Raw genomic sequence first — 26,527 nt, 5'->3', positions numbered from 1 at the left:
ACTCCGGGCTGCTAATGCCATTGAGATATGTGATATCTCAATAGATATGCAGGCAGGGGAAGAGACCGTATCAGAAAGGCTTCTTGTTAGTTGACTGATTGATGGTCTAGAACTAGAACATCATTAGATCCGAAATATGTAGTTTAGTTTAACACCCTTAATTTGTTTGAGCCCTAGAGAAGCAACTTGTCCAAAATGATACTCAGCTTGTGTGTGTGTGTGTGTGTGTGTGTGTGTGTGTGTGTAATAGATTTGACAACAGATTTCTAGTCTGATATTTAGTTCTCTGTTGAGAAAAAAAGAAAGAAAAGAAATATTACCCCAAACTTTACCTAAATTGCTACCTAGAACTCTAGTGTAGAAGAGGACTAGTGTAAACTCCAGACCTTCCTCACCATGGTGATTGGAATGGGGTTTCTAATGGGGTACTCATTATGTTTTATAGTGATTTCAGAAATGAAATCTCTGTGTCTGGGGTGTTCACTGATTTACTCTTGGACCCGGGATGAATGCAGCTGAGATTTGCCTGCATTTGTCATATTGCTCCATTAGCTCAGTGTCTTTCTTTCTTCCCCCCTAAAGTGGGTATAATACTAGTATTTCTTTAATGGAGTCATTATGAGAAGGAAAGAAATGTGTATAAGGTATTTTGAAAAGTGCTTGGCTATTTTTTTGTTGAGATGATGGCTTCCCCATTTCCATCTCAACTGATTCACTTGGTACTTACTTTTTGATTCTCATTGTGGGTAGGGAGCCAGGAGTTGACATTTGTAAAAAGTACCTAGAAAAGTGAAAATCATCCTTATGGCATTTCACTCATTCTTATTATCAGACTAAGTTATAATTTTCTTAGCTCTGAGCACATTAGTTTTGTACCTACAGGAATTAAACCACTAAAACTCCTGGACAGCAGAGGGCATACTATCTACCTGTTTTCTTATCTCCCTCAAAAATATTTAAAGGCCTAGTTGGTGTAGTTAATTATATTAATAGTTCAAAGTATCTTTCCTTTTTTATTTATAAAAATGGGCATTTGCCATTGTGGTAACTGTCACAAATATCTAATCTCAAAACAACTTCTGTAAGAAGCAGGTTGGCATAGATGGTTGAAGGGGGAAAGGAAGTAGTATTGCTGTGCCTTTTTGCATAGGTTTGGAATGTCTGTGACTTGCCAACTTAGACATTTATAGTATTTGTAGTCAGACACACAAAATTGTTCGTGTCCTTATCAGTCCCTTAAAAATACTAGCTCCCAGTTTTTCTAATTCATTTCTTAAAATTGCTCTGGTGAATTATCTTTCTTTTTTTTTCTTTTTGGTACTGAGGATTGAACTCAAGGGCACATGACCACTGAGGCACATCCCTGGCCTTTTTTGTATTTATTTAGAGACAGAGTCTCTCTGAATTTCTTAGGGTCTTATAAAGTTGCTGAAGCTGGCTTTGAACTCACAATCCTTCTGCCTCAGCCTCCGTAGCCTCTAGGATTACAGGTATGCACCACCTTGCCCAGCTCTGGTGAATCATTTTTCAATATTACAGTTTTAATATTAAGGCTGATGAATTCTGGGATCTGAACTCAGCAATATTACGAATGTGTCCTTTCTAAAATAGTGACACTGATAACATGCTTTGACAGGTCTGAAAAAGCTTAAGTAAGTTTGTAAGTAAGTTTTTCATAACACTTGACATTGAAGTCATTCCAGCATCCTTTTGAAAAAAAAATGTACAAGACTTTTGGAATGTGAATTGAAAGTTCTCTTATTATTTCCTAAATTTTTCCCTTATGTTAATATTTTTGGGATAACTAGCTCTTTTGCATAAATGTGTAATTTTTTCTTTGTGCTTCATTTTGCCTTAGAGGTAGTTGAAAGATAATCAAGCAATTTTTCTTTAACTGTAGTTGTGCTTTTAGAAAAGCTGCATGTAAGTTTTTCTTAACACATTTCTCTTGTTAAAAATAGCTATCTATAAAAATAGTAAGTATTCTGTCTGTGGTTCCATGTATAGCAGGCAGCAATGACCAGGCTGCTCATCTCCCTCTGAGCCATATTCATGACTGACTTCTTTGCTTTCCCTGCAAGGTCTGATGGTCCTCTCTCCCATCCCCATTCCTCTTTCAAATGGCTCCTTCGCTTCACCTTCACTTTGCTGAGTTCCTTCCCTCTACTTGCTTGGTCCGCAGACCCATTTAATGAGGCTTAGGACACACCCTTCAGATATGAAGCACCAAGACCTTATTAAATGAGTAAAAATATGTGCTTCAGGGGAGGTACACGGAAACAATTACCTGTAATGGAGAAATATAATACATAGGAGGAAGAAATTAACACTACTTTTGGGGACAAGGGAAACTTCAGAGAGGAAATGACAGGTTAGATGTACTTTGGTGAATGGCCAGAGGTGCTCTTGATTGGAGAAGGTGAAGCAAGGAAAAAATGGGCCTTTCAGACCTAAAAGGGAGAGCATATACCACCATGGGTGTTCCACAACTATGGACTTAGTTGTTTTTGCTCCCTTAATGCTTTCTCTGATTTTTTTCCCTCTAGGATTGGATAGGTAAAAACACAGAAAGTGTTTCCAAACATTCCTTTGTTTGTTTGTTTCCTTAAGATAGAACAAAGAAAACTTTCATTCAGCAAATATTTGTTGACTTCTAGCTGAGTACTTGAAATTTTGCCGTGCCAAAGGAAAACAGTGATCATCAAGACCATCTTGGTCTCTGACTTCAAAGTCAGATGTGAAATAGTAGAGGTGAAGGTTGGAAAGGACAGAATAAAGCAGTGAGATCAGTTCTTGTGATGGTGGCATTATCATTGGCCTGAGGAGTATGTGGAACACCTAGTTCAGTCATTTATGGGCAAAGGAATGCTTTCTGAAGAAAAGAGACTGACCTGAGAATGTGGTGGTAGGAGTTGGCCTCAAAAATGGGATGGAAGAGAGGAGGTATCTTAAAGTGTGTGAGTGCACAGTGGGGAGAGAAATGTAGCCTTCTATGAAAGTGGGGAGTGGGAAGAAGTCAAAGGTGGAGGGTTTCAGATCATACAGGGCATTGGAGGAGAGTTCAAGTGCCTGAAGCAGTGTGGAGCCATTGGAAGTTTGCAAACATGTCAATGACATCTCTTTAAAAAATTAAAAAAAAAAAAAAAATAGAGAACTCTTGGCAGTATGGAGAATAGGTTTGAATGAGAAGCAGTGAATACAGGGAAGCCATTAGCAGACTCTGTTGAGGCATGGGAGAGATGATAGTGGGCTGCATGTGGATAAAAATGGTTGGATTTGGAATATATTAAGACGACAGAATTAACAGGATATAATATTTGCTACACTGAGAAAGGAAGTGAATGTTGATACCTGCCTCCGTTAGTTTTATTTCCAGGTTGATGCAAATCAATTGGTAATGCAGCTGTTTCTTGTATTCATGATCTTATGCAGGGATTGATTGCCACAGGTGATGGTGGTGGGTCTCATCACCAAGATTGGGCTTCAGATTCGGTGTTTTTCTGGGGGAACAAACCCACTGCAACTTGATGTCACTGGCTCCTTCTGCCCCCAAATCAAGTGTGTGGGTTGAATTCTGAAATTAATTATTTTCTTACACCATGAAAGGTCTTCCAGTCCATCTTCAAAACTGTTGGTGTTTTGTGCTTTGCTCATTTTAGATTCTTAGGGGATCTACAAAGATCACTCTTGCCTTATCAGTTTTTTTCTTTTTCTGCTAATGAATTTTCTTGCCTTATTTTCTCCTTTTTCTTATACCAGTGCCTTTTTATCATCTGTTACCCCCTCTTACTCTTTTTCCTGGGTCTGGAGTAAGTAAACTGGTGTTATTCAACGTTTACCCAGATTTCACATGAGAAACAGTTCCTTGGTGTCATCGTTAATACCTATTTCATACATTTTGTAAAGTGTAAATGAAGGTAGGGGGTAGAGAGCAGAAGCTCACTGGATTAGATGGAGGGAATGAAGGGAAGAGGGGAAGGGAAAAGGAAAGACAGTAGAATGAATCTGACATGACTTTCCTATGTTGGAGTATGAAACGCCACATCATGTACAACCACAAGAATGGATCCTAATTAGAAGAAGTTATACTCCATGTATATATAATATGTCAAAATACACACTACTGTCATGTATATCTTTAAAAATAACAAAAAAGATTAAATGAAATAATAAATATAAGGCCCGTTGCACAGTGCCTACTTACAGATAAGCAGTAAATTTAAATTTTCATATGCCTCTGTACCTTAATGTCAATTTATTATTATTATTTTTATTATTATTTACTTCTTGCCTGGAAGAGTCATGTAAGGAATTCCCTCATAGCCATCTTTACTAGCTGTGGATTGATTTGACTGTGGATTGATAAGCACATTTTTCCATTGTTTGGTAAATTTCAATATGTTTAAATCTTCTTCAGAGATTTTGTCCTATTGAACAGTGTGCCTCTTACAAGGAACTTTAGGTAGTGTGTATTAGTCTGTTTGAGCCACTGTAACAAAATACTGCACCCTGGATGGCTTAAACAAAAACTTTATTTTTATAATACTGGAGGCTGGAAGACTGAGATCAAGATACGAGCAAGTTTGGTTTCTTTCTTGATTTTAAACAACTGCCTTCTCATCTTGGTTCTCTCCAGGTGAAGAAAGAGCTCTGATGTCTCCTTTTCCACCAGTACTGTCAGTTCAAAGCTCCACCATTATAACTTAATTTAACCTTAATCACCTTGAAAGCCACCTTTTTTTTTTAATTTTAATTTTTGGTGGTACTGGGGATTGAACCCAGAAATGCTTTAACATTGAGCTATACTCCTGCCCTTTCTTCGTTTTTTATTTTGAGACAGGGTCTCACTAAATTGCTCAGATAGGCCTCTAACATGCAGTCCTCCTGTGAAAGCCCGTATCTCTAAAGCAGTCACGTAGGGGATTGGGGCCCTCATATACAAATTTTAAGGGGGCATTCAGTCCATAGCACAGTCCTCTTTATTTATATTATATTAGTATGTTTACCACACATTATTATATGTTTAAGGTAATGTTCTTTTTGAAAGAAGTAATTTAATTAGATGATTCGCCTTGCTGTCAGGTGAATGGAAGTAAATCATAAGTGGCAATGTTTTGTCTTACTTCCATTAATATGGAGGAAAGTAAATTGTATGACTGAAAAGCCAAAAGCCAAATTTTTTGCAGGAGGAGAGTGGTTCTACCTGATACCGTTACCCTAGGTTTTTGTCACAGGGAGATAGATGAGCTCAGATTATTTTAACCCTGACTTTCCTGTCTGTTATTTAGCATTTGGGTTGTTTTGAGATGTTTTCTTGTTTCAGAATACATCAGGGAATGAGTGTGTTGGTGAATGATGTCCTTGAACATGTGAGCCCTGCACCATAGAGTTCATCCCACAATGCTAAGTTGTGCTAGCAGTACCTTCTGTTGATAGTAGGCTGAACTGATTGAGTTTCCATGTTGCCTGTTTCCAACACAGTTGCCAAGGTTGGCTTTCATCATCATCATTATCACCACCATCACCATCACCATCATTATTTTTATTATTTTGCCTTGTACATGCTAGCCAAGTGCTCTGCCACTGGTCTAAATCTCAGCCCTTTTCATTTTATTATTTTGAGACAGGATCTTACTTTCTGCTTTAGTCTTCCAAGTAGGTGGGATTATAGATCAATGCCAGCATGCCTGATTTACACGAAAATTTTTAAACACTGAGTTTTATATGAGGAATAAATTGTTACATTGTTCCAATTTATATTTCTTCAATTATGAATGTGGTTACATATTCCCTCATTGTCTTTTTTATTATAAAAATTTTAGAGCAGTTTTAGGTTTACAGCAAAATTGTGTAGAAAGTACAGGGTGTTCTACTGTAACCCCTGCCCACTTCCGCACCCAGTCTCCCCCACTAGCCAAAGGGTACATTTGTTAGAACTGATCAATCTTTATCGACACATCATTATCACCCATGGCACGTAGTTTATGCTAAGGTTCACTCTTCTTTCTGGTTCTGTAGATTTGGACCAATCCAGAATGACATGTAGCCATTGTTACATTATCATATAGAAGGGTTTTGCTGCCTTAAAAATCACCTGCTCTACCTTTCATCCCCCCTCCTCTCTAATCTGTCAACCAGTGATCTTTTTACTGTCCAAGTTTTGCCTTTTCTAGAATGTTGTACTATTGCGATTGAACAGAATGTAGGCTTTTCTGATTGGTTTCTTTCACTTAGTAACATGCATTTAGGATTATTCCATGTCTTCATGTCTAGACTATGCATTTTTTGTTTGGTGTGCATTGCCATGAAAGTAATATCATATCTTTTGAATCCGAAGGCACACGATGTTTATTTGTTCTGAATGCAACTTTGATCATTTGGTTAAAGTGGTGCTTACATGAATTTCACATTGTGAAGTTATTCCTTTTCTCTGTGTAATTGATAAATATATTTTAATTTGTTCTAATTAGTCATACATAACAGTAAAATGTGTTTTGACACATTGTACACAAATGGAGCATAACTTCTCATTCCTGTGGCTTTACATGGTGCTGAGTCACACCAGTAGTGTAATTATACATGTGTATAGGATAATGTGTGTCTTGTTCTACTGTTGATAAATATTTTGTGAGAAAAATTTTTTGACACCATGTAAAACATCCTGTTTCTCATCCTCTTGTTGCACTAATTTTCAGTATCTTGCCTGAAGCAGTTATTAGTGTGGTTTTGCCAGATGGTGATTTTCTAACTAAAAGTGTTTTAACAGAGTCAGATTCTTGGTTTTCCTTCATAGGTTCATTTTGTCTTTTTCTCTTTACTTTTCTTCAAGGCTTTCTGCACTCAAAACACTTAAAAATTCTCACAGAAGATTTCTCACAAAGAGGTTTCTTTTTAAAAAGCAACCATAACATTTCCTGAGCACTTTCTAATATTCCGTAATTTTAAGGTTGTCGAACTTCCTATGCTTTTGAGGTTGCTGGAAGAAAAAGATCTCTTAAATCAATTAGGTTCGCAAGTAACTTAAACTTGGAAAATCAGGTTAAAGAAATCAAGGCTTGTTGTCTGTTCAGAATACTGACTCCCTTCCAGAGGACTGGGTCCTCCCATTGTCCAGGATTATGCTCCATTCTTATTTTAGAAAATGAGCTTCCATGGTCTTAGTAGGAGGTGACATCAAGGGCTGAAAAATAGTCTTTGATGAACTCATGTCACTTTGATGCTCAGAAAGAAGTCAGACTGGACAGCAGAGAAGCTCTGACGATCCAAATGATTTGGTAATTGAAGATTGAAAAAGCAAACAGAAAACTGGGAGATGTTATTTCAATCACTGCCAATATGAGATGTGGTTCATTTTGTTTATATACTCCAGTATGAACCGCTTATTAACTGGACTCTACAAATACATGCGGCTTATGAATGTGCTGCATATTTCATCACACTCTATGAGTTTGAATAACATAAGATTTCTTAATTGATTTCGTTTTCAAATCAGGTTTGAACCTGAAAGTGGTTTGCAGATTAAATTATCACTCAATTTGCTGCATAAATAAAATTGGGCAGTATTAGGAAAGAAGCCCCAGGACACTACATGAGACCAAGTGTCTGCCCTTTGTCTCATACTACTAGTCACTGTTGCGTACGTCAGAAAAACTGTGTGTCTGTGGAAGGAGACCTTTCATTGTTGCTAGGAAACCCAACTGTTTTGCACAATCTTGAGATTTCAATTCATTTTTAGTTCAACACAGTGAAGAACAGTAGAACGTTTTAAACATTAAAAAAAAAAAAAACAATGAAAATCATTTAAAAATCTGTTTACAATTTCTCAAGCAGTATAGTTCTCGGTATCTGTGGGGGATTGGTCCTTCTCACAGATTTTCAAACATGCTCATGTTTCTTATATAAATGGCACAGTATTTCCATGTAACTGAAGCATATCCTCTGGTAGACATTTAATCATCTCTGGATTACTTATAATATTACAGTGTGAATGCTATGTAAATAGTTTTTAAACTGTATAGGTAATAAGGACAAGAAAAAGTCTGTACATATTCAGTACAGGTGTAATTAAAAAAAAATCTCAATTCAAGATTAGTCAAATCTGTGAATGCAAAGCCCACAAATGGAGGGTCATCTGTATATAAATAAAATTTCCAAAAAAAGTAGAAATGGGCATTTACCTTTCTCAAAACCTCAGCTGTCAAAAATAATTTGTTATCAGTTTAGACTATATCTTTACAAGTTTGTATCCATATACTATTATAGTTTGGATCTGTTTCACATGTTAGTTTCACATGTTAAAAGCTTTTTGGCTAGACTCTGTTGCTTTTGGGAGGTGGTAGAAACATTAGGAGGTATAGCCTAGTGGAAGGAAGTTATGTCATGGGGGGGCGTGCCCTTGAAGGTGTGTTGTGACCTTAACTCCTTCCTCTTTTTGACTTTTTGACCACCATAAGTCAGGAGCTTTGCTCTACCATCTGTTCCTTACAATGATGTTCTGCCACACTGAGGGCCCAGAGGGTCCATGGAAACTATGAGAATAAATCTATCCTCCTTTTAAGTGTTTATCTCAGGTATTTTGTCACAGCAGTGGGAAATTAACACACACATATAATACTTTTTTTAAAGGTGGTTTTATAAAATTTAAGTATTTTTTTCTATATCAAACAAGAAAGAATGAAAGATAATATGAAACTAAGTTGCATTTTTTTCTGATGAGTTTGTGTATTGTTAACTACTGAGAGCATGAATTAGCCTTTGAACTCTTACACATTTAGATGTCTAATCATTTAGATGAGATTCAGCATTTATTTTTTTCAATTATTGTTTCTAATGCCATAGGTAGGGTAGTCAGGATGTTCTCCTTAACTTAAATCTTGTTAATATTTGAGCCCATTTTCACATTGTTTGTTGTCAATTAGAGAATTATTTTGGAACATTTTCTGTATTTACAGCAACTCTACCTGGATTTTCTTGTTACACACACACACACGTACACACACACTTTTGAATAAATAGGACATCAAAGAACACTGGAAAGAGCACAGACTCAGACAGACCTGGCTGTGAATCTTTCATCTTCCTCTTTGGACCATTACTACCCAGGACCCCAGATTTCCTTTGTGACCTTATTGGTAAATGGTACTTATAAAATATGAACATTTTGTCTTACAGATTTGGACAGCAATATCAGGTGTATTTGAGACACACAGTCATATGTAGTTCACTGTCTATGCAGCATTATATATAATTTTGTATAAGTTTAACTGAAACTAACACAAAGTAAACTTAACTTTTATGTAAGTTTAGCTGAAAGGAGAAGACCAGTTTTGTGTTGTAACATTTTATAATAAAATCTTTATGTCCTTTGGCCTATTTAAAAAAATATGTCTAATCAATGTCATTTAAATTTTTATTTGATTTCTACAAAATGAAAACTCCAAAAACATATATGACCATGAAGCTTTGTTATTTATAGTAATTTTGAATTCTCACTTATATGATTTTTTTCCTTTATATTTTTAGACTGTCTTGATTCATTTTGAAAGGAAATTTTTATTCTGCAACGTACTTAGGGTATTTCTTATCTTACTTGATACAAGCAATATTAATACTAGACAAATTAAATGAGACAATAAATTCTAGTAGCTATAAAAAGCACTCGAAGTAGCAGGAATTTCTTATGGCATATTAATGATTTTTCAAAAAACTTTTTAAAATTGATGAAACTTATAATTTAATCACCAGTTATTTTCTACTATGTGCAGGGAACCACATCAAGAGGTAGATGTATCCATGAGTTCTCCCAACCTTAATAGAGCTAATTATTTAATGGCAAGCCAGGAAATGCACTTCAAAAGTTCCTAAGAAGACAAAGTAGCATGGGAAGAAGATAGGTTCATCAATATCTAGGAGATATGACAAAACCCTGGGTGCTATGAGTCAGCTTCACCATAAAATTGATAAACGGGGGCGGGGGACAATCCAAGGTACCATATGCTAATTGCCAAATAGGTGACCCAGATGTTGTAAATGAACATTCAGAGAAGGAAGGGCAAAGTCCTTGTCAGGTGGAAAGGTGACAGATATCTAGTGAATATGGTAGGAATGAGGTAAGTTTATTAGAAATGACAAAAAATATTTATTCAGAGGTTTAAATATTTATTCAGGAACATTTGTGATTGTACTCAGAAGTATGAAGTAATGTAATTTTAAATAAGATATGTGGACACGAAGAGAAGACGGAGTAATTTGGACTTTTGATAGTTGATTTGGTCTGAACTGGTGGATTCAGATGGTGTATCATCCATCTTTGCTATATACCAAACCAATCCCATCTTAAGAGGCTTTTCACAAAAGTCATGTATTCATAATCTTGACAATGCCAGACTAGGCTAGGCTGGAATTGAAGTTCTGGCTTATGCAGGGTCTGCTTGTTCTAGGATGGATACATTTTGAGGAGGGGAAGCTATTGGTCAGACACTGCTGTTCTTTCCCTTGTGGCAGTGGTCCAAGGAGGGGAAGATGAACAGAAAGTGCTCTTGAGGACTAAAGGCTCAACCTGCACAGCAGCACTCTGGCCACGTTCTATTGACCAAAGCAAAACCAGACTCCATTTCTTTTTTTGTATTAGAAATTGAGCTATATCCCCAGTACTTTTCACTTTTTGAGATAGGGTCTCGATAAGTTGCTTAGGGCCTCACTAAGTTGCCCACACTGAGCTGGAACTAGCCAATGCTCCTGCATCAGCCTCCTAAGTCACCAGGATTATAGGAGTGCACCATCATGCTCAGCAGATATGTTTATTTTTATGGGTGGGAACAGGGGGAAAAGGAAAAAGGCAGGGAACCATACCACAAGCTTAGCTCTTAGGGTCTCTCCCAGGTCATTGCCTAGCCCTGAGCATCAGTGTCAGGTAACAAGGTGACCCAAGTGGTAGAGCTGCCTCTTAACAGAAAATGGTGAAACTTAGGGATCTGCACACATTAGATGCTTGTGTTTATACTTAAGGAAATGTTAGGTTATCACAAGGAACCACAGATATGACAATTTGTGCTGTGCACACTTTTATATTGTAAGGAGTAAAAAATACAAATTATATATGATTTCATTTGTAGACTAAATTTGTATTTCAGATCAAATTGATGGCTCTTTCAAATGTTTCATCTTGTTTGAAGACAAGTACTGAGCACACCTATTTTTATGTGCAAATTGATATGAATTGAATTACTTTCCTTTTTTAAAACAGAATTGAATTTATGGAACTGATTTTTCTCTTGTGATTAAGAAATAGAGTGATTTCACTTATAGTTTATTTCTACACTTTATGCATCTAAGATATACCAGTAATATAGTAATAGTTTATATATAGTATTTATAATAAATGTAGTACATATGTAATAAACTATGATATAGTTTATATAATAATTTATATATATATATATATATATAAAAGAAACTATTAGCAAGGAGGAGACTGAGATCTTGCCCCATTGCAGGCTGTTCAAGACCTCTCTTTAACAAATCCAACTGGGAGAATGTTTATGGTAATTTTTGTGTGTAGTTCAGGGTATCTTATATCTTTTTCAGACATTGCCATCTAGCATTGATTTTCTCTTTAGTTAGGATGTAAATGGAATTTTTGTGAAATATGAATTTCAGAATAAGTTTGGGATTTTAAGATGTCTTTTTAAATATGATTGGTAGCTTTCCCAGAAGGATACAGGAAGAGATAAACAATAAGAAATGTCTTAAAGATAATATTTTTTTTTTTTTTTTTTTATTGTAAACAAATGGGATACATGTTGTTTCTCTGATTGTACATGGCGTAAAGGCATACCATTTGTGTAATCATAAATTTACATAGAGCAATGTTGTTTGATTCATTCTGTTATTTTTTTCCCTTCCCCCCACCCCTCCCACCCCTCTTTACCCTCTATACAGTAGTTCCTTCCTCCATACTTGCCCCCCTCCCTAACCCTAACTCTAACCCTTCCCTCCCCCCCATTATGTGTCAACCTCCACTTATTAGCGATATCATTCGTCCTTTGGCTTTTTGAGATTGGCTTATCTCACTTAGCATGATATTCTCCAATTTCATCCATTTGCCTGCAAATGTCATAATTTTATCATTCTTTATGGCTGAGTAATATTCCATAGTATATATATACCACAGTTTCTTTATCCACTCATCAATTGAAGGGCATCTAGGTTGGTTCCACAGTCTGGCTATTGTGAATTGAGCAGCTATGAACATTGATGTGGCTGTATTTCTGTAGTATGCAGATTTTAAGTCCTTTGGGTATAGGCCAAGGAGTGGGATAGCTGGGTCAAATGGTGGTTCCATTCCAAGTTTTCTAAGGAATCTCCACACTGCTTTCCATAGCGGCTGCACTAATTTGCAGCCCCACCAGCAGTGTATGAGTGTACCTTTCTCCCCACATCCTCGCCAACACCTGTTGTTGCTCGTATTCTTGATAATCGCCATTCTAATTGGGGTGAGATGGAACCTTAGGGTGGTTTTGATTTGCATTTCTCTTATTACTAGAGATGTTGAACATTTTTCCATATGTTTATTGATTGCTTGTAGATCTTCTTCTGTGAAGTGTCTATTCATTTCCTTAGCCCATTTGTTGACTGGAAATTAAAAAAAACATGCAGTCATGGGTCATTTAATGATGGAGGCACATTGTGAGAAAATGCATCTTTAGTCCATTATGTCATTGTGTGAAGAGTGTATTTACACAAATTTGGATGGTACAGTCCACTGTACACCCATGCTATATGTTGTGCCCACTGTTCCTGGGCTATAAACCTGAAAGCATGGTGCATGCTGAGTACTATAGGCAGTTATGATACAATGGTGTTTGTGTGTCTAAACACAGAAAAAGTACAGTAAAAATACTATAGGTAGTGGGAATTTCCCCACAACATTAGAGTCTTATGACCCTACTGTCAGATACGCAGTCTTTGACTAAAATAGTTATGCAGTGCATAACAGTATATAAATCGTTTCCTTTCATTTTGAATTGTCCTCACTGGAATTTATTACTTACAAGTATTTAAGCATTTAATAGAAACTGGAGAATCAAGTTTAATAAAATATTAGAATTAAAGAAGGCAGAAAATGTGTCAAAATTTATCATCTTGTGCCCCATGAACAGTGAATTCTCAGTGTGTTCATGGAAGTTTGGCAAACATGAATTAATGTAGCCTTGAATTTGTATGACATAACTGACCTTTTAGATACTCTGACTAAATACATTTGTAAACATTTGCTGGTATGTAGAGACCCTCTGGTAGTAGAAACTTTAATTTTTATATGATGCTGCAAAGTCCACAGTGCTCTTACAAGGAATTGTATGGTGTCAGGTAATATTAATAGTGTCATTCCATTTTTATGAAGGCATTGATGAATTTGAGCTCCATCCTTCTGGACCCAAACCCTGTCCTGTGTCCCTCACATCACTACGCTCTCTTCAGTGGCTGTAAGGCCATATGTCAGAATCATCACAGATGCTCAGTTCTGTGTGTGTTTCTTTATACAGATTTCACCCGAAGTTTGAGTATCACAACTCCTGAACAGACAATTGAAAAAGCAAAAGGGGAAACTGCATATCTGCCCTGCAAATTTACCCTTAGTCCGGAGGACCAGGGACCACTGGACATTGAATGGCTGCTTTCACCATCTGATAATCAGAAGGTGGATCAAGTGGTAAGTCTGATATGTGCTTATTCCCTGTGGATATCTGTGCCTCTCTCTCCTGTGTCCATCACTACTTATTACATAGATGGGGTGTAGGCATCTGGGAAGAGAGCCCCTATCTGCTCATGCTGGGTACAGGAAGGCAGTCACACTGGCGGAAACTGAGGATACCTACAATGGAGTGGAATGGATAATAAGTGACCTAAGGTTACAGAAGGGGACTAGATTTCTTAGAGAAGGCTTCAGAGAAGAAGAGAAGCTTGTGAAAATTCTGGAGATCTGGGTTTGAGGCAGGGCACCGTGGAGAGGTGCCTGGGGCAGGCAGACCACTGCTCTGATGGTGTAGACACATAGGACAGGAGAGTGTGGGCTTCGGTGCTTCTGTCTGAGACACACAAGACCTGGGAAGCCTGTGACAAGGTGCGTGCAGAGACTCAGAGGCACTCCATCGCCTGAGCCTAGAGTGTCCTCGTGGAAGGAAGACCCGAGTGCTGAGTGACAGGCACAGCCTTGCTGTCCACAGGAGTTGTGAGATAGGTGAGCACCTGGCCTTTAGTGTTCATTTCTGGGTTAAAAACCGAGCCATGGGCTGGGGCTGGGGCTCAGTGGTAGAGCGCTTGTCTAGCATGTGTGAGGCACTGGGTTTGATCCTCAGCACCACATGAAAATAAATAAAGGTATCATTCCATCTACAACAACAAAAAAAAATTAAAAACAAAAACAAAAACCCTAGCCTCAACCTAAAACACAGTAAAATCAGACCAAAAAAAAAAAAAAAAGTGGAAGGATTAGGGAGAGACTACAGGAGAGGACGCTTAATAGAATTTCAGGTATAATGTTAACTGAACCTCTATTTCAGTTTATTTAAGCTGATTAAGGATGAGAATTTGGAGGACCAGGCTGGAGACACTTCCATCCTTACTCCTATGTAGTCACTTCAGTTAGCAGTTAGCAGTGCCATGTGCAAGACAGTGCTTGATATACTTTCTATAGTCCTTCATTGCTGCTTGTCAAGAATACGTTCTAAGAAACTTAAGATGACAGTGAAATAATCTGGTGATTCAACTTTTGTATATATGCACTTGTAGTTTGTGACTGTATATTATTTAAGCCTTAAAACAACACCCTGAAAAGTTTTTCTTTCTTTTTTTTTTTTTTTTTTTTTTCTTTTTTGTGGTGCTGGGGTTTGAACCCAGGGCCTCATGCGTGAGCTCTGCCATGCGACTATATCCCCAGCCTTATAGTGACAATTATTGTACATATGAAAAAAGAGGAAAAAGGCCCAGAGAGTTGAAGAGACATGCACAGAATAGTGACCACATATGCCGTAGAGATTTTCATCTAGTTCTCTGTTGTTCTCAAACCTGCACTTTTTTAAAAAAAATCTTTTGCATTGTCTTTTCCTGCCTCCCATGTTACATAGACCTCTATTTCTTCATATGTACAATAGGGACAAATATACCTACCATTTCTAGGTTGTTTACAGATAACTGTATGCACAGGCATTTTGTGGGCTCATTAGCGACACAGAAACATCAGTTGTACAGTATGTCACATCAAACAGATCTGGCTTACATCTTAGCTGTGTTATCATGTAAAAGCTGGTGTGTTGTGAACCACTGCTCTCCTTAGGCTAATGTGACATGTGGACAATGCTGTCTGAAGACATGTAAAATTGCCCAGTAGATATGAATTCCTCATTTTATAAGCCTTTCATGGGAAAATACTAAGGAAGTTTACAAAATAACTACCAGCTGAGACACATCTTGTTTGCCAGGCCCTTCTTCAAAGACTTCTAAAGTGTATGTGTAGCAAAATGAGCTACTGAAAGTAGAAGAGATTGAACTTCATGGCCTTTCCCAGCAAATGAGCCAATAGTTTAATACAAAGGATGCTAGAGCAGTCCATTGGTGGGATTCTCGGTGTTGCTGCTGACAACTGGGTGTGGCAAGAGTGGAACAAATAATGGAATGGTGTGTGTTTGCAGTGTAAGTCAGCTGGGGACCATCCACCTGATTTTTATATTTACCTAGCAAACTGGTTTGAGTGCATCCTAGTTGCAGACACTTGGTATATAAATAAAAGATCTTGAGGGACTGGGAGTGGGATCAGTGAAGTAGGGGAGGTGAAAATACAGAAAAGAATCCGAATCCTTCCATTCAAGAGGTTCCTACAGAATAAACTTGGAAAGGATATTTTTAGTGGCATTTATTCTGATTATACTGCCTATAATTAGCATCTCAGATTAAAAAAAAATTATTTGCAGGGTTATGTACTTGTTGTCTTGATTACTATTTGAATTTGGCAGTCACTGCTTTCTGGCCCTTGAGTCTCACATGACCAGAAGAAGGAATTCATTAGTCCCTCCTGTGATAATGTGAAAAATTAACAAGTGTTTTAAACTAGTTTTAGAGATTATTCAAGATGACTGCCACAGTTTTCTTCTAAACCAAATTCAACACAGATTTTATTTTCTTTCTAAATCTAGCCTTTGATGATTCCCATTAAAACCTGTAACAGTGCATTGCTCAGAAAACCCAATGTAATAGGAATTGGTCTTTGATTTAATCACAGAAGATTCATTGCCAGGTCTTGTTAATCTGGGTCCACTTATCTTAGCCCTATTTTATGATTTTTGTATATTCAAGTCTAGAACCCTCAAGTGCTTTCAACTGAGTATTAAGATTTAAACATTTTCTTTTTTGTTAGATTCTACAGGTAAATTATGGTAAACCTTTTTGGGAAGGGGTGCTATGTGTTTGATTCATACCCTTAGCTGACATACTGCAGCCTTTGAGGCAATGGAAAAATAGAGTGTGCAGGAATGAACAAATCTTCACCCTTGTCCAGTTTCCCTATATCTCTTGCTTGCATAGGGGTATGTTACATAATCTTGTGAACCTCTTTTCCTCCGTTTAAAATGGGAGCATGGGACTATACTCAAGGATCCCATTGATCCCTTTCCATTCCATCATTTTGTGGTTTGGATGGTGGTTACTTTTTGTATTAATACAGTGTTTTTTTTCTTTTTTTTGTTCTTGGATTCCACAGTGTCATAGTGTATGCAGAGATCCTTTAATCATGCCGGTGTTTGTCCCACTCTTTTATTTTGTTTTCTTTTAGATTATTTTATATTCTGGAGATAAAATATATGATAACTACTATCAAGATCTGAAAGGACGAGTACATTTTACAAGTAGTGATCTCAAATCTGGTGATGCCTCAATAAATGTCACAAATTTACAGTTGTCAGATATCGGCACATATCAGTGCAAAGTGAAAAAAGCGCCTGGTGTTGCAAATAAGAAATTTCTGCTGACAGTTCTTGGTAAGTCACCTTGTTTGTATTAATGGATTACTTAATTTTAGCGTCAGTGGTCATAGTACTGTAGTAGCAGCATTTATGTGAGACAGAGCTTAGTTTCTTAGTGTAATAATTTTAAACATTTGAACTACTTCTGATGTAGTTTTCAAATAGCATAAAATATAAAGCTTAGTTTTATTATTATTATTATTTTTTTTTTTAATTTTTTTTGGCGGTACTGGGAATTGAACTCAGGGCTTGCACTTGCGAGGCAAGCACTCTACCAGCTTAGCTATCTCCCCAGCCCTAGTTTTATTTTTTTTGATAAGGAAAACAAGAAGTGCTCCACTTGTGAAATTCTTCAGGATTAAAAGTAAGGGTTTGGGGATGTAGCTCAGTGGCTGATCACTTGCCTAGCACGAGAGGCCCTGCTTTTGATCCTCAGTACTGCAAATCAATCACCCAATCAATCAATGGAAGTGTTTTGTGGTCAGGAGATAGAACTCTTCTATGGTTTGAATATGGTTAGTGCCATCAAAACTCACAGGCTTAATTTCCTAACGTAACAGTATGTGAGAGGTGAGTGGACCTTTAAGAATTAATTAGGTCATGGAAGCTCCATGTAGTTCCTATGGTAGTGGATTAGTTCTCATGAGAGCCGGCTCTTACATGGGTCAGCTCCATTTCCCTATACCTTTTTTCCTCTTACCCATTTCCCGTCTACCATGAGGCCTTCTGTAGAAGTCAAGCAGATACTGATGCCATACTCTTGGATTTCCAGAAATGTGTTTGCTACATAAACCTCTTTTCTTTATAAATTATCCAGTCTCAAGTATTTTGTTGCAGCAACAGAGAACAGACTAAGACAAACCCTAAGCCAGGAGTTAAGAGATCTAAATTTTTTACTGGGTCCTCAGAGTTAAATAGAACCTCCTCATTTCCTTATACCTCAGCCAACTATTTTGAAACATAGAGTTTTAATCATCATTAAATCTGTCAGATCTCATTTGGTTCAAAGTTATTTATAAATGCTTTAAAGCTTTTACCTTCATTATCCAAAGAATATATGAGGTTACTATGATGAATAATTGTAGAATAATGCAGTGTGGTAGCAGGAATACTGAATTGGAGTAGGGCCATTAAACATCAGGTAGTTATTTGAACTCCCTGCATCAGTGTCTTTCATCCTTCAGGTGGGGAATTAGACAGTTGCTAGGGTGTCTTGGAGATCATGTTAGTTAAAGAGATGAGTGTAAGCTTCTTTGTAAACTGTCAAAGACTCTAGATTCTGTGATCTTTGAGTAAGCATTTTTAATCTCTTCAAATTGAGAAGCTCTGAAAGGTTATAGCTCATAAATAAGCTTCTAAAACTTTATTTACACAAACTGTACAATGGCTACCATGTAGTAAAACACAGCTATTCATTTCTCTATTCTGAGTCTGTCAGTCCTCCTGTTCTGTGACCTTAGGTCTTGTTCTGGATGACATTTGGAGATCCACTTTTTGTAGGAAATGCTGATTGCTTGAATTGTTTAGTATACGCAGGAAATAAAAAATCAGGGCATGTCTGTCCATGTCAAATTTTACCATATTCCTTTATTGTAAAGATCTGGTTAGGGGTAAGATAGAGCAGTAAGTAGTTAATGTGTTTGGGGCCGGACTTGTTGAACACCAACTCTTTTCTAAAGAATAAGTATCAGAGCAGGGATTGTCTTTGTTGGTAAGGTGGATTTTTTGCTGGCAGCTTCATCGAGTGGACATCCAAGGGGGTCCTGATGAAAAGGATTCTATACTAAATGGCATTAGTTAAAATGTTTCCTGTGGTATGAAAGCAGATCAACCTGAACAAGGAACCCAAGGAGGAACTGTGGTAACACTGGAAATGGCGGCTTTCTATGTCTGTATTCTGTATGCGTGGAGTAATCTTGTTTATTTGCTTGCTTTTTGTTTATTTTTTTTTTTTGGTTGGTTGGTTGTTTTTAGAATAAATGTGTAAGCAGGTGAATGTTTCTTTACCAGTTGGTCTGAACTCTTATCCGAGGTCCAGAGGTATCTGAGATTATAACCCTGACTACACATTCTTTCAGTACTGTTCTCTGGGCAGCATTAAGATGGATATGGACTTTTAATTGATTCATGATATACCAAGCAGATCAGACCTGGTTATGGAATCAGCATTGGATTCCTCAGAATGGATAAGTGGGAAGCACTGACTGTTGCGTTTGCTCTGTGGAGGACTGCTTTAGTCAAGTAAGCTTTGAATTAAATCAAGGAGCGGGGTAAGTTGATATGAGGAGAAAGAAGACGTGATTGCTGAAGGCCAGCAGGGATGACTGATGCTGTGATCTCACGAGGCTGTCACACAGCCAGAGAGGAACGACTCATAACTTTCTTCCATGTTTTCTGATGAGTCATGACCTCTGCTGGGAGAAATCACCTGAATTGATTTCCCTAGAAAGTAAGAATTGGAAGGAAGCTTAGTTATTAGCTTTGCTTGGGAAATTCTGCCTGGATAATTCAGGAGTGGACAAATGAAGTGCCCTGAAGTGACCCAGCTAAATGGTAGTCCATTGCAGCTTTCACTTGGTTCACTGGTGGTGGCTGTGCCTATTAATCCTTTGATTCTGAAGGAGTTGCCACCATGGCATTCACAGGGGTTGACAATGGTTCATTCATTGAACCTATATGCTGTATGACCAGGAGCCCAGATGACTTAGTTGACTGAATGTGAAGGGTGACATGTTGCTATAACTTAACCCCATTGCCAGAGCCCGCCCTGTTTTTTCATATGCCCCCAAAATTCATACGGTAAAGAAGCTTCAGTAGGTAATGATAACAAAGGTAATTGATAAAGGTTAATATTGCGGTCTCATATCACTAACGCCTTCCCTGGAGCTCTGAGAAGTCTTTTATGGAGACCTATTTAATATGAAAAGTTGTTTTGAAGAGTACAGTAGACATAAGTGATGGTCTCCTAGATGTATATGGTGAACTCGAACAACGCCATGCTGTCAGAACTCAGTGGCAACAGCTCATATAATGGTTTAGTCAACTCTGACCATAAAGGTCCTGGGGGATTTGCAAGCCATTGATACAGACCAGGCCCCCCTAACTGTTTTTAATTGAAATAATTTTTATTTAATAGAAATGTTGGGAAACTACAAGAGAGTTCTGAGAATATAACCATCATCTAATTTCCCCTAATGTTAACATCTTAAAAAAATCATATTACAATTGTCAAAATCAGAAATTAACATTGATATATAATACTATTAAAATACAGACTAATTTGAATTTCACAGTTTTCCACTAATTTCCTTTTTGTGCTAAGATGAAGTCTAGAATCCACATTGCATTTTGGACTCCTTAATTTCCTCTAATCATGTTAAGGGGTACATAATGTCATATTTTACTGTTAATCATAATTTCTTAGTTTAGGTTTTATCTGATGAGTTTCTCCGCCATAAAGTAGCTATTTTTGGCTCTAATTTAAAGTATATAAATCTTAAGGATTCTACTGTGAGATGCAAATATCCTGTTTCTCTTCTTAACTTTTGCCCATTGATTTTAGTATGTATTGATGGCTTTTGTCTGCAGTCAGGATATTTTAAAATCAAGCAGAAATGGCATTCTTGGAAGGATGACCTAAGTATAAAAGTGTGATTTGTCCCATGTAGGGCTTTGGAATGTATTTCTTGTCGGCTGTGATAGCCACTAACATGGGAGCACATGCAGGACCAGTGTGGAGTACAGCAGTATTAGGTTGGTGGGATGCTGTGGCCAAATGCAACTTGATGGTCACAGTGATCCTAGGGCCATGCTGACAATGATGGAGTCAGACGTTCCCAGGACAATGGAAGTGTAGACCAGAGAAACACATAAGGGGTGAGACAGTAGCTGTGTTTCCTTTGTGGTTTTCTTTCTTCTACTTTAGCAAGAGTGTCATTTGTGAAGAGTTAATTGTTTGTATGGTGTAATAACTGGGGATTGGCATAAAAAAGACTTTCTTCTCCACTGGAAAGGGGCTGGGCCACTTCTAAGTGAAGCTCAGAAATCATTGCTGATAAAACCTTGTGTTTGGGGGGATAGGATATGTTGAAATTTCAGACACTGAATAGCCTAAGCAGCCACTTTAAATAAGTGCCCATTATTGGATGTGTTTGTTATATCATATTTACCATAGAAAAGATGAGGATTTGAGTTACGGTTAGGATACTGTTTTACCAGTAGTTGTTTGATACACAAATATTACTTTAGTATCTTATTTTCTGTTAGTATATTCTAATAAAGGATTTATTGATAATTCAAAGAAATGGAGGCAAATAAGACTTATTTCATTGAAGATTCACAGGGTGAAATAATTTTACCAAACTTATTTTCAGTTGATATAGTCTCTAGGGTAACTGATCAGTCTGAAAAAGAGATTCATTTAGAAAAATCAATAATGCAGATAAGTACATCTATTGATTCTTATTAAAAAGTATGAATAGTAAAAGGGAAATAAAAGGGAGAAATTAAATTTGTTAAGAAGTTTTGATCATGATTAACAACCTTATTTGAAGATACCCCACTGGATATGACATTCTGTTGCCCAACTCTGGGAAACACTTTGGCATTTTCTTATAGAATTAAATGTACACTCACCATATGACTAAAGTACTTGCCAAGAAAAAGGAAAATATATGCCAATATTAGAGGGTTAAAAAAGCGGTGTTCATAATAGTGCAAAACTATAAACCCCATTCATCTTTCTACATAATACTAATAATACTTTCTACATAATACATAATACTTCCAGGACTTAAAGAACAAAAACCAACTTAGACTTTAAAAAAAAAAAAAAAAAAAAAGAGCGTTCCTGGCAGATATGGACTGGGAAGACGAATTATAAAGCCAGGTATAGAACTGACAAGAAACAGTGTTTCTCCCAAGGTCATAGAGCAGCAGCAAAATATTGACTGTTACTGTTTTTCTAATGTCTCCAGACCCCCTTTGCACTACACAAGCTCCAAAAGGTACTAATACAGAAGGGTCCTACCCTCTGACAGCACCTACACCACATTTAGTCCCCACTTCGAATTGTTTTCCTGAGAGTCTCCTTAAAATCATCAGGCTCTCCCCTTGCCAGGTAGCATTCCATGGTTCCTCCTAGTGCATTCCTCCCTGGTCATTCTGATTTTGACAGATGACACACTTGCTCCTGGTCAGTTTGGCCAGTTAGACTTCAGCAATAACCCCCAAACTGGAAACAGTGTTCATTAGCCAGGTGAATGGAAGAGTTCACATGCTATAAACATTCAGTGACTCTAATCTGCACTGCAGATTAATTTATGCACTGCACTGCATAAAGAATGACTACTGACATATCCAACAACATGGATCAGTCACAGAAGCATGCTAAATAAAAGACCCAAGATTAAAAATACATACTGTAATGTATTCTTCACTCATGATTCTAGAAGAAGCAGAACTAATCTAAAATGATAGAAATCAAGTCAGGGGATGCCTTGGGACCACGGTTTTGAATTGGGATTGACTACAGCCATCATGAGGGAATGTTCTTGGAAGAGAATTGGACTGATACTGGATATACAGTTGGCCCTCTGTTATCTTCCACCTCCACAGCCTCAGATTGTACCAATTGTGGATTGAAAATATTTGGGAAAAATTTTGTACAGAAAACATACAGGCTTTTCTCTTGTCATTTTTCTCTAATCAATACATTATAACAACTGTTTATATAGTATTTGATTATATTAATAATCTAAAGAAGAAACCTATGTATGATTTAAGTCTACAGGAGGTTATATGCAATTTTTATATTCTTATGCTATTTTATATAAGACACCTGAGTTTTCTAGTATTTTGGTATCCACACTGGGTCCTGGAACCAGTTTCTTCCACAGGTACTGAGTTACAGCTGTATATACAAGTTTGTTAAATGTGATAAACCTATATGACTAACACGTGTTAATTTTATTATTTAAATATTATGCCTTAATGCAATTCAGCAGAAGGGCAGGTAATGCCAGGGTATTAATCCAGATTTGCAATAATGGGTTAGCAGTTACTCTAAAGAGTTACTTAGAGACATACAGATGACACCCTCTGATTTACCTTTATAACACTGCTCTCTCAGTGGATCTGAACTAATATAAATATAGAATGTTAAATGTCCTTGCTGTACTGAGTGAATTGTCCCTGTTGTCAGCATTCTTGATTATAAATCCCCTGATTGTCGGGTTAACGGCACCAAGAGATGTGACTTGGCGCACACTCCCAGAGGGCTACATTTCAAGCACATCAGAGAGTAGGTAAGGAGTGGAGCAGGAGCTTTCTTGAGTTTCAAGTGGCCCAGCCCGCATCGTCCTTGCTTCACTTGTGCCTCATGCATTGGAGGGTACCGAGCTGCGCCTGAGATGTTGCCAGACTTCCTCATGCAATGTCTGCTTTCCTGAGCTGCTTATTCTTACCTGTTTTGTGTGTGTGTGTTTTTAAATTTTTTGTTTTGTTTTGTTAGTTGTAGATGGACACAATACCTTTATTTTCTTTATTCATTTTATGTGGTGCTGAGGAGCGAATCCATTGCCTCACATGTGCGAGGCAAGCGCTCTTACCACTGAGCCACAACCCCCCAGCCCTGTTTTGTGTTTGATAAAGTTGAATAAACTGTGCTGAGTAAATTGTGCTGACAGCCTATTGTGAACCCAGAACCAACTGATAATGGGTCAGTGGTTGTACACCATGCTGTGTGTTGAAGTCATGTTTTCAAAATAATTTCCTTTCTCTTGTATAAAGTTGTAATTTACTTTCTTTTTTTCTTTTTTTTAGTTAAACCTTCAGGTACAAGATGTTTCATTGATGGATCAGAAGAAATTGGAAATGACTTTAAATTAAAATGTGAACCAAAAGAAGGTTCACTTCCATTGCGATACGAATGGCAAAAATTGTCTGACTCCCAGAAAATGCCCACCTCATGGTTAGCAGGTACTGCTGATGATACAAACTGTACCATGTGCCCTTGATTTGGACTTAAATCTAGTAGGGTTTGTATGAGTATTTACATACTAATTCCCTTTTCTGTGCAGAACAATCAAAATTTCCATGGGAATTATTCAGTGCTTTTTAATGATAGCCTGTTGTCATAAATGAAGAAATATTTCTGGAATGATTTTACTTTTTAGGATATTACAATTACTTACTTTCCTAGATTTTTTTTTTTTTTTAATTAGTAGGAAATGTTCATGATCATAAATTATTTAGTGGCTAAAGTATATCAGAGTTGGATCTGGAGTGTTTTGCTAAGATTCATGTTGATGCTGCAGTACACTAGAAAGTTACAAATGGGCTACATCTGTTTGCTCATCTGTTTATTATAATTGATCTATTAGTTCAGACTGATGACCATACTCTACCTTCTTTCTGTTCACCCCACCCTGATCTTCAGTAGGTTTTCTCTCTACCCCTCTATCTCTTCTTTTCAAACCAGAGGCTTAACTACATGAATGATGTGCTCTGACTTTCTTATGTGTATTTTTCTTCCGCCTAGGGGAATAAAATAGATCTTGCACATTTTCCTGCTGAATGAAAGAGCCTTTGTGGAATAAGTTTTTTTTTTTTTTTTTTTTTTTTTAAATAATCAGATGTGGCCCAAAATGGGATTGTCACTGCTGCACAGTAGACCAGCACTGTTGCTTTAGCTGAGGGTCTATGGCTGAGGGATTGTGGTTACTTTTGCCTTGACTGGAGGAATGTCGGGCATGCTTGTTTAAGTTCCAGAGATGCACATGTGGCTCCATGGCATTTCATTTGCACCCAGCATTGTCTGTCTTCCTTTTAGTTGAATTGTCAAAATTGGTAGGGTTTAACTTTATTAAAAACTCAGAGTAATACATACTGTAAACGTGAGTTTGCTTGTGGGTAGGGGTGTAGCTCAGTGGCAGAGTGCTTACCTAGGTATGTGTGAGGCCCTGGGTTCCGTCACAGCAAAGAAAAAAAAAAGATTGTGTTTCTGTTTTTTGTTTTTTTCCTCGCTCTACCATTAGAAATGACTTCACCTGTTATATCTGTAAAAAATGCCACTTCTGAATACTCTGGGACATACAGCTGTACAGTCAAAAACAGAGTGGGCTCTGATCAGTGCCTGCTGCGCCTAGATGTTGTCCCTCGTAAGTATCTTCCTGTTCTGTTTGTTATTTTTCTACATTTTTCTTTGTCAGCAAGGGTGTATTGAGAGCACTGGGATGCTAAGTTTGATCAGCACACTCTTTGGCTTGGTTATTACCTTTTCTAGCTCATGGAGAGGGAAAGTACATTTTATTGATAAAACCTTCATCTTCGTAATGATGTTAAGAAGAGCTACATTCCAAGCCACGTTTATTTTTTGAGACAGCCTTGCTAAGTTGCGTAGTAAGTAGTTGACCTTGAACTTTTGATCCTCCTGCCTTAGCCTCCCAAGTAGATGGAATTACAGGCGTGTACCACCATGCCCAGTGAGAACATTCTTGTATGCTAATAAAGATAACTTTGAATATTATTTTAGTCTAGTTTTACTGTTTTTATGCTGGAAATATACAGTTCAGAAGAAGAGTCTTTTAGTAGATATTTCCTGCTAGATCACAAATAAGTAATTTGTCTCTTAAAAGTTAATATATGCAACAAAATCAATCAATTAGTATATATCCCATTTTCAATAGCAATAGATTTATTTTTTTTTAGCTAATATTAACATCTCATTCTAGCTTCAAATAGAGCTGGAACAATTGCTGGAGCTATTATAGGAACTTTGCTTGCTCTCGTGCTCATTGGTCTTATCATCTTTTGCTGTCATAAAAAGCGCAGAGAAGAAAAATATGAAAAGGAAGTTCACCATGATATCAGGTAATCAAGTGAAAGAGAGGTTCACAGATTTATACCAAGTATATCTCTGAAGAATTGGTTCTCTTAAGCGTTTGCACCATGCTATTTCTCTCTGAAAATTGAGTACAAGCTTTGGCCCCTCCCATATTTCAAAGCATTTCCTTTGAATTTCAAATGCACTGGCCCAACCGTACTTCATTATTCTCTGCCCAGATTTTCTTGTACCCCATTTTGCGATCTACTGCAAAATGATTATCTTAAGACTACCTTGCCTGCCTTTTCACAATAAGATGGCAGGGATGAAGTTTTAAGAATTGGAGCAGATGTTGAGGTTTGACCTGATTTTATCAAGTGATGTGGGTAGCTTATTGAACTGTTGGTGTATAATTTTATTTTTCTTAAATACGCTAATCCAGTAGATTATACATTGTATAATAGAATCTCAAAAAATAATGATACCGGACATAATTTAACACCCTTAAAATTGACATTCGGTCAATCTGGGGTAGGGTTTGAGCACTTATATTTGTAAAGTACACCAAAAGTTATTCAGATACGTGTTCTTTGTTGGTACCTGGTATGAAAATTCTTAAGTTTCAAGTCCCAGGTTTTGCAGACTTAGATCTGCAAGGTTTTCAGCTAGATAACTTTCATAGCTAAAA

The 26,527-nt window shown here is 37.2% G+C and overlaps 1 protein-coding gene across 4 annotated transcripts in view; it reads left to right on the top strand.

Moving 5' to 3' along the window:
* The window catches only part of CXADR (CXADR cell adhesion molecule), a 62,528-nt gene that overhangs the window by 13,963 nt on the left and 22,038 nt on the right, over positions 1–26,527 (top strand). For 2 of the 4 annotated variants that reach the window (XM_079101226.1, XM_079101225.1), the window contains exons 2-6: positions 13,545–13,711; positions 16,826–17,030; positions 23,838–23,993; positions 25,052–25,174; positions 25,748–25,886. In XM_079101226.1, the coding sequence (XP_078957352.1) occupies positions 13,545–13,711; positions 16,826–17,030; positions 23,838–23,993; positions 25,052–25,174; positions 25,748–25,886 (790 nt within the window). The remainder of the gene's footprint in view (positions 1–13,544; positions 13,712–16,825; positions 17,031–23,837; positions 23,994–25,051; positions 25,175–25,747; positions 25,887–26,527) is intronic. The other 2 variants (XM_079101227.1, XM_079101228.1) reach the window with 2 other exon arrangements.

This window comes from Sciurus vulgaris, assembly GCF_902686455.1.
Source record: "Sciurus vulgaris genome assembly, chromosome: 10".
Lineage (NCBI taxonomy): Eukaryota > Metazoa > Chordata > Mammalia > Rodentia > Sciuridae > Sciurus > Sciurus vulgaris.
This window is presented reverse-complemented; position numbering and strand designations above follow the sequence as displayed.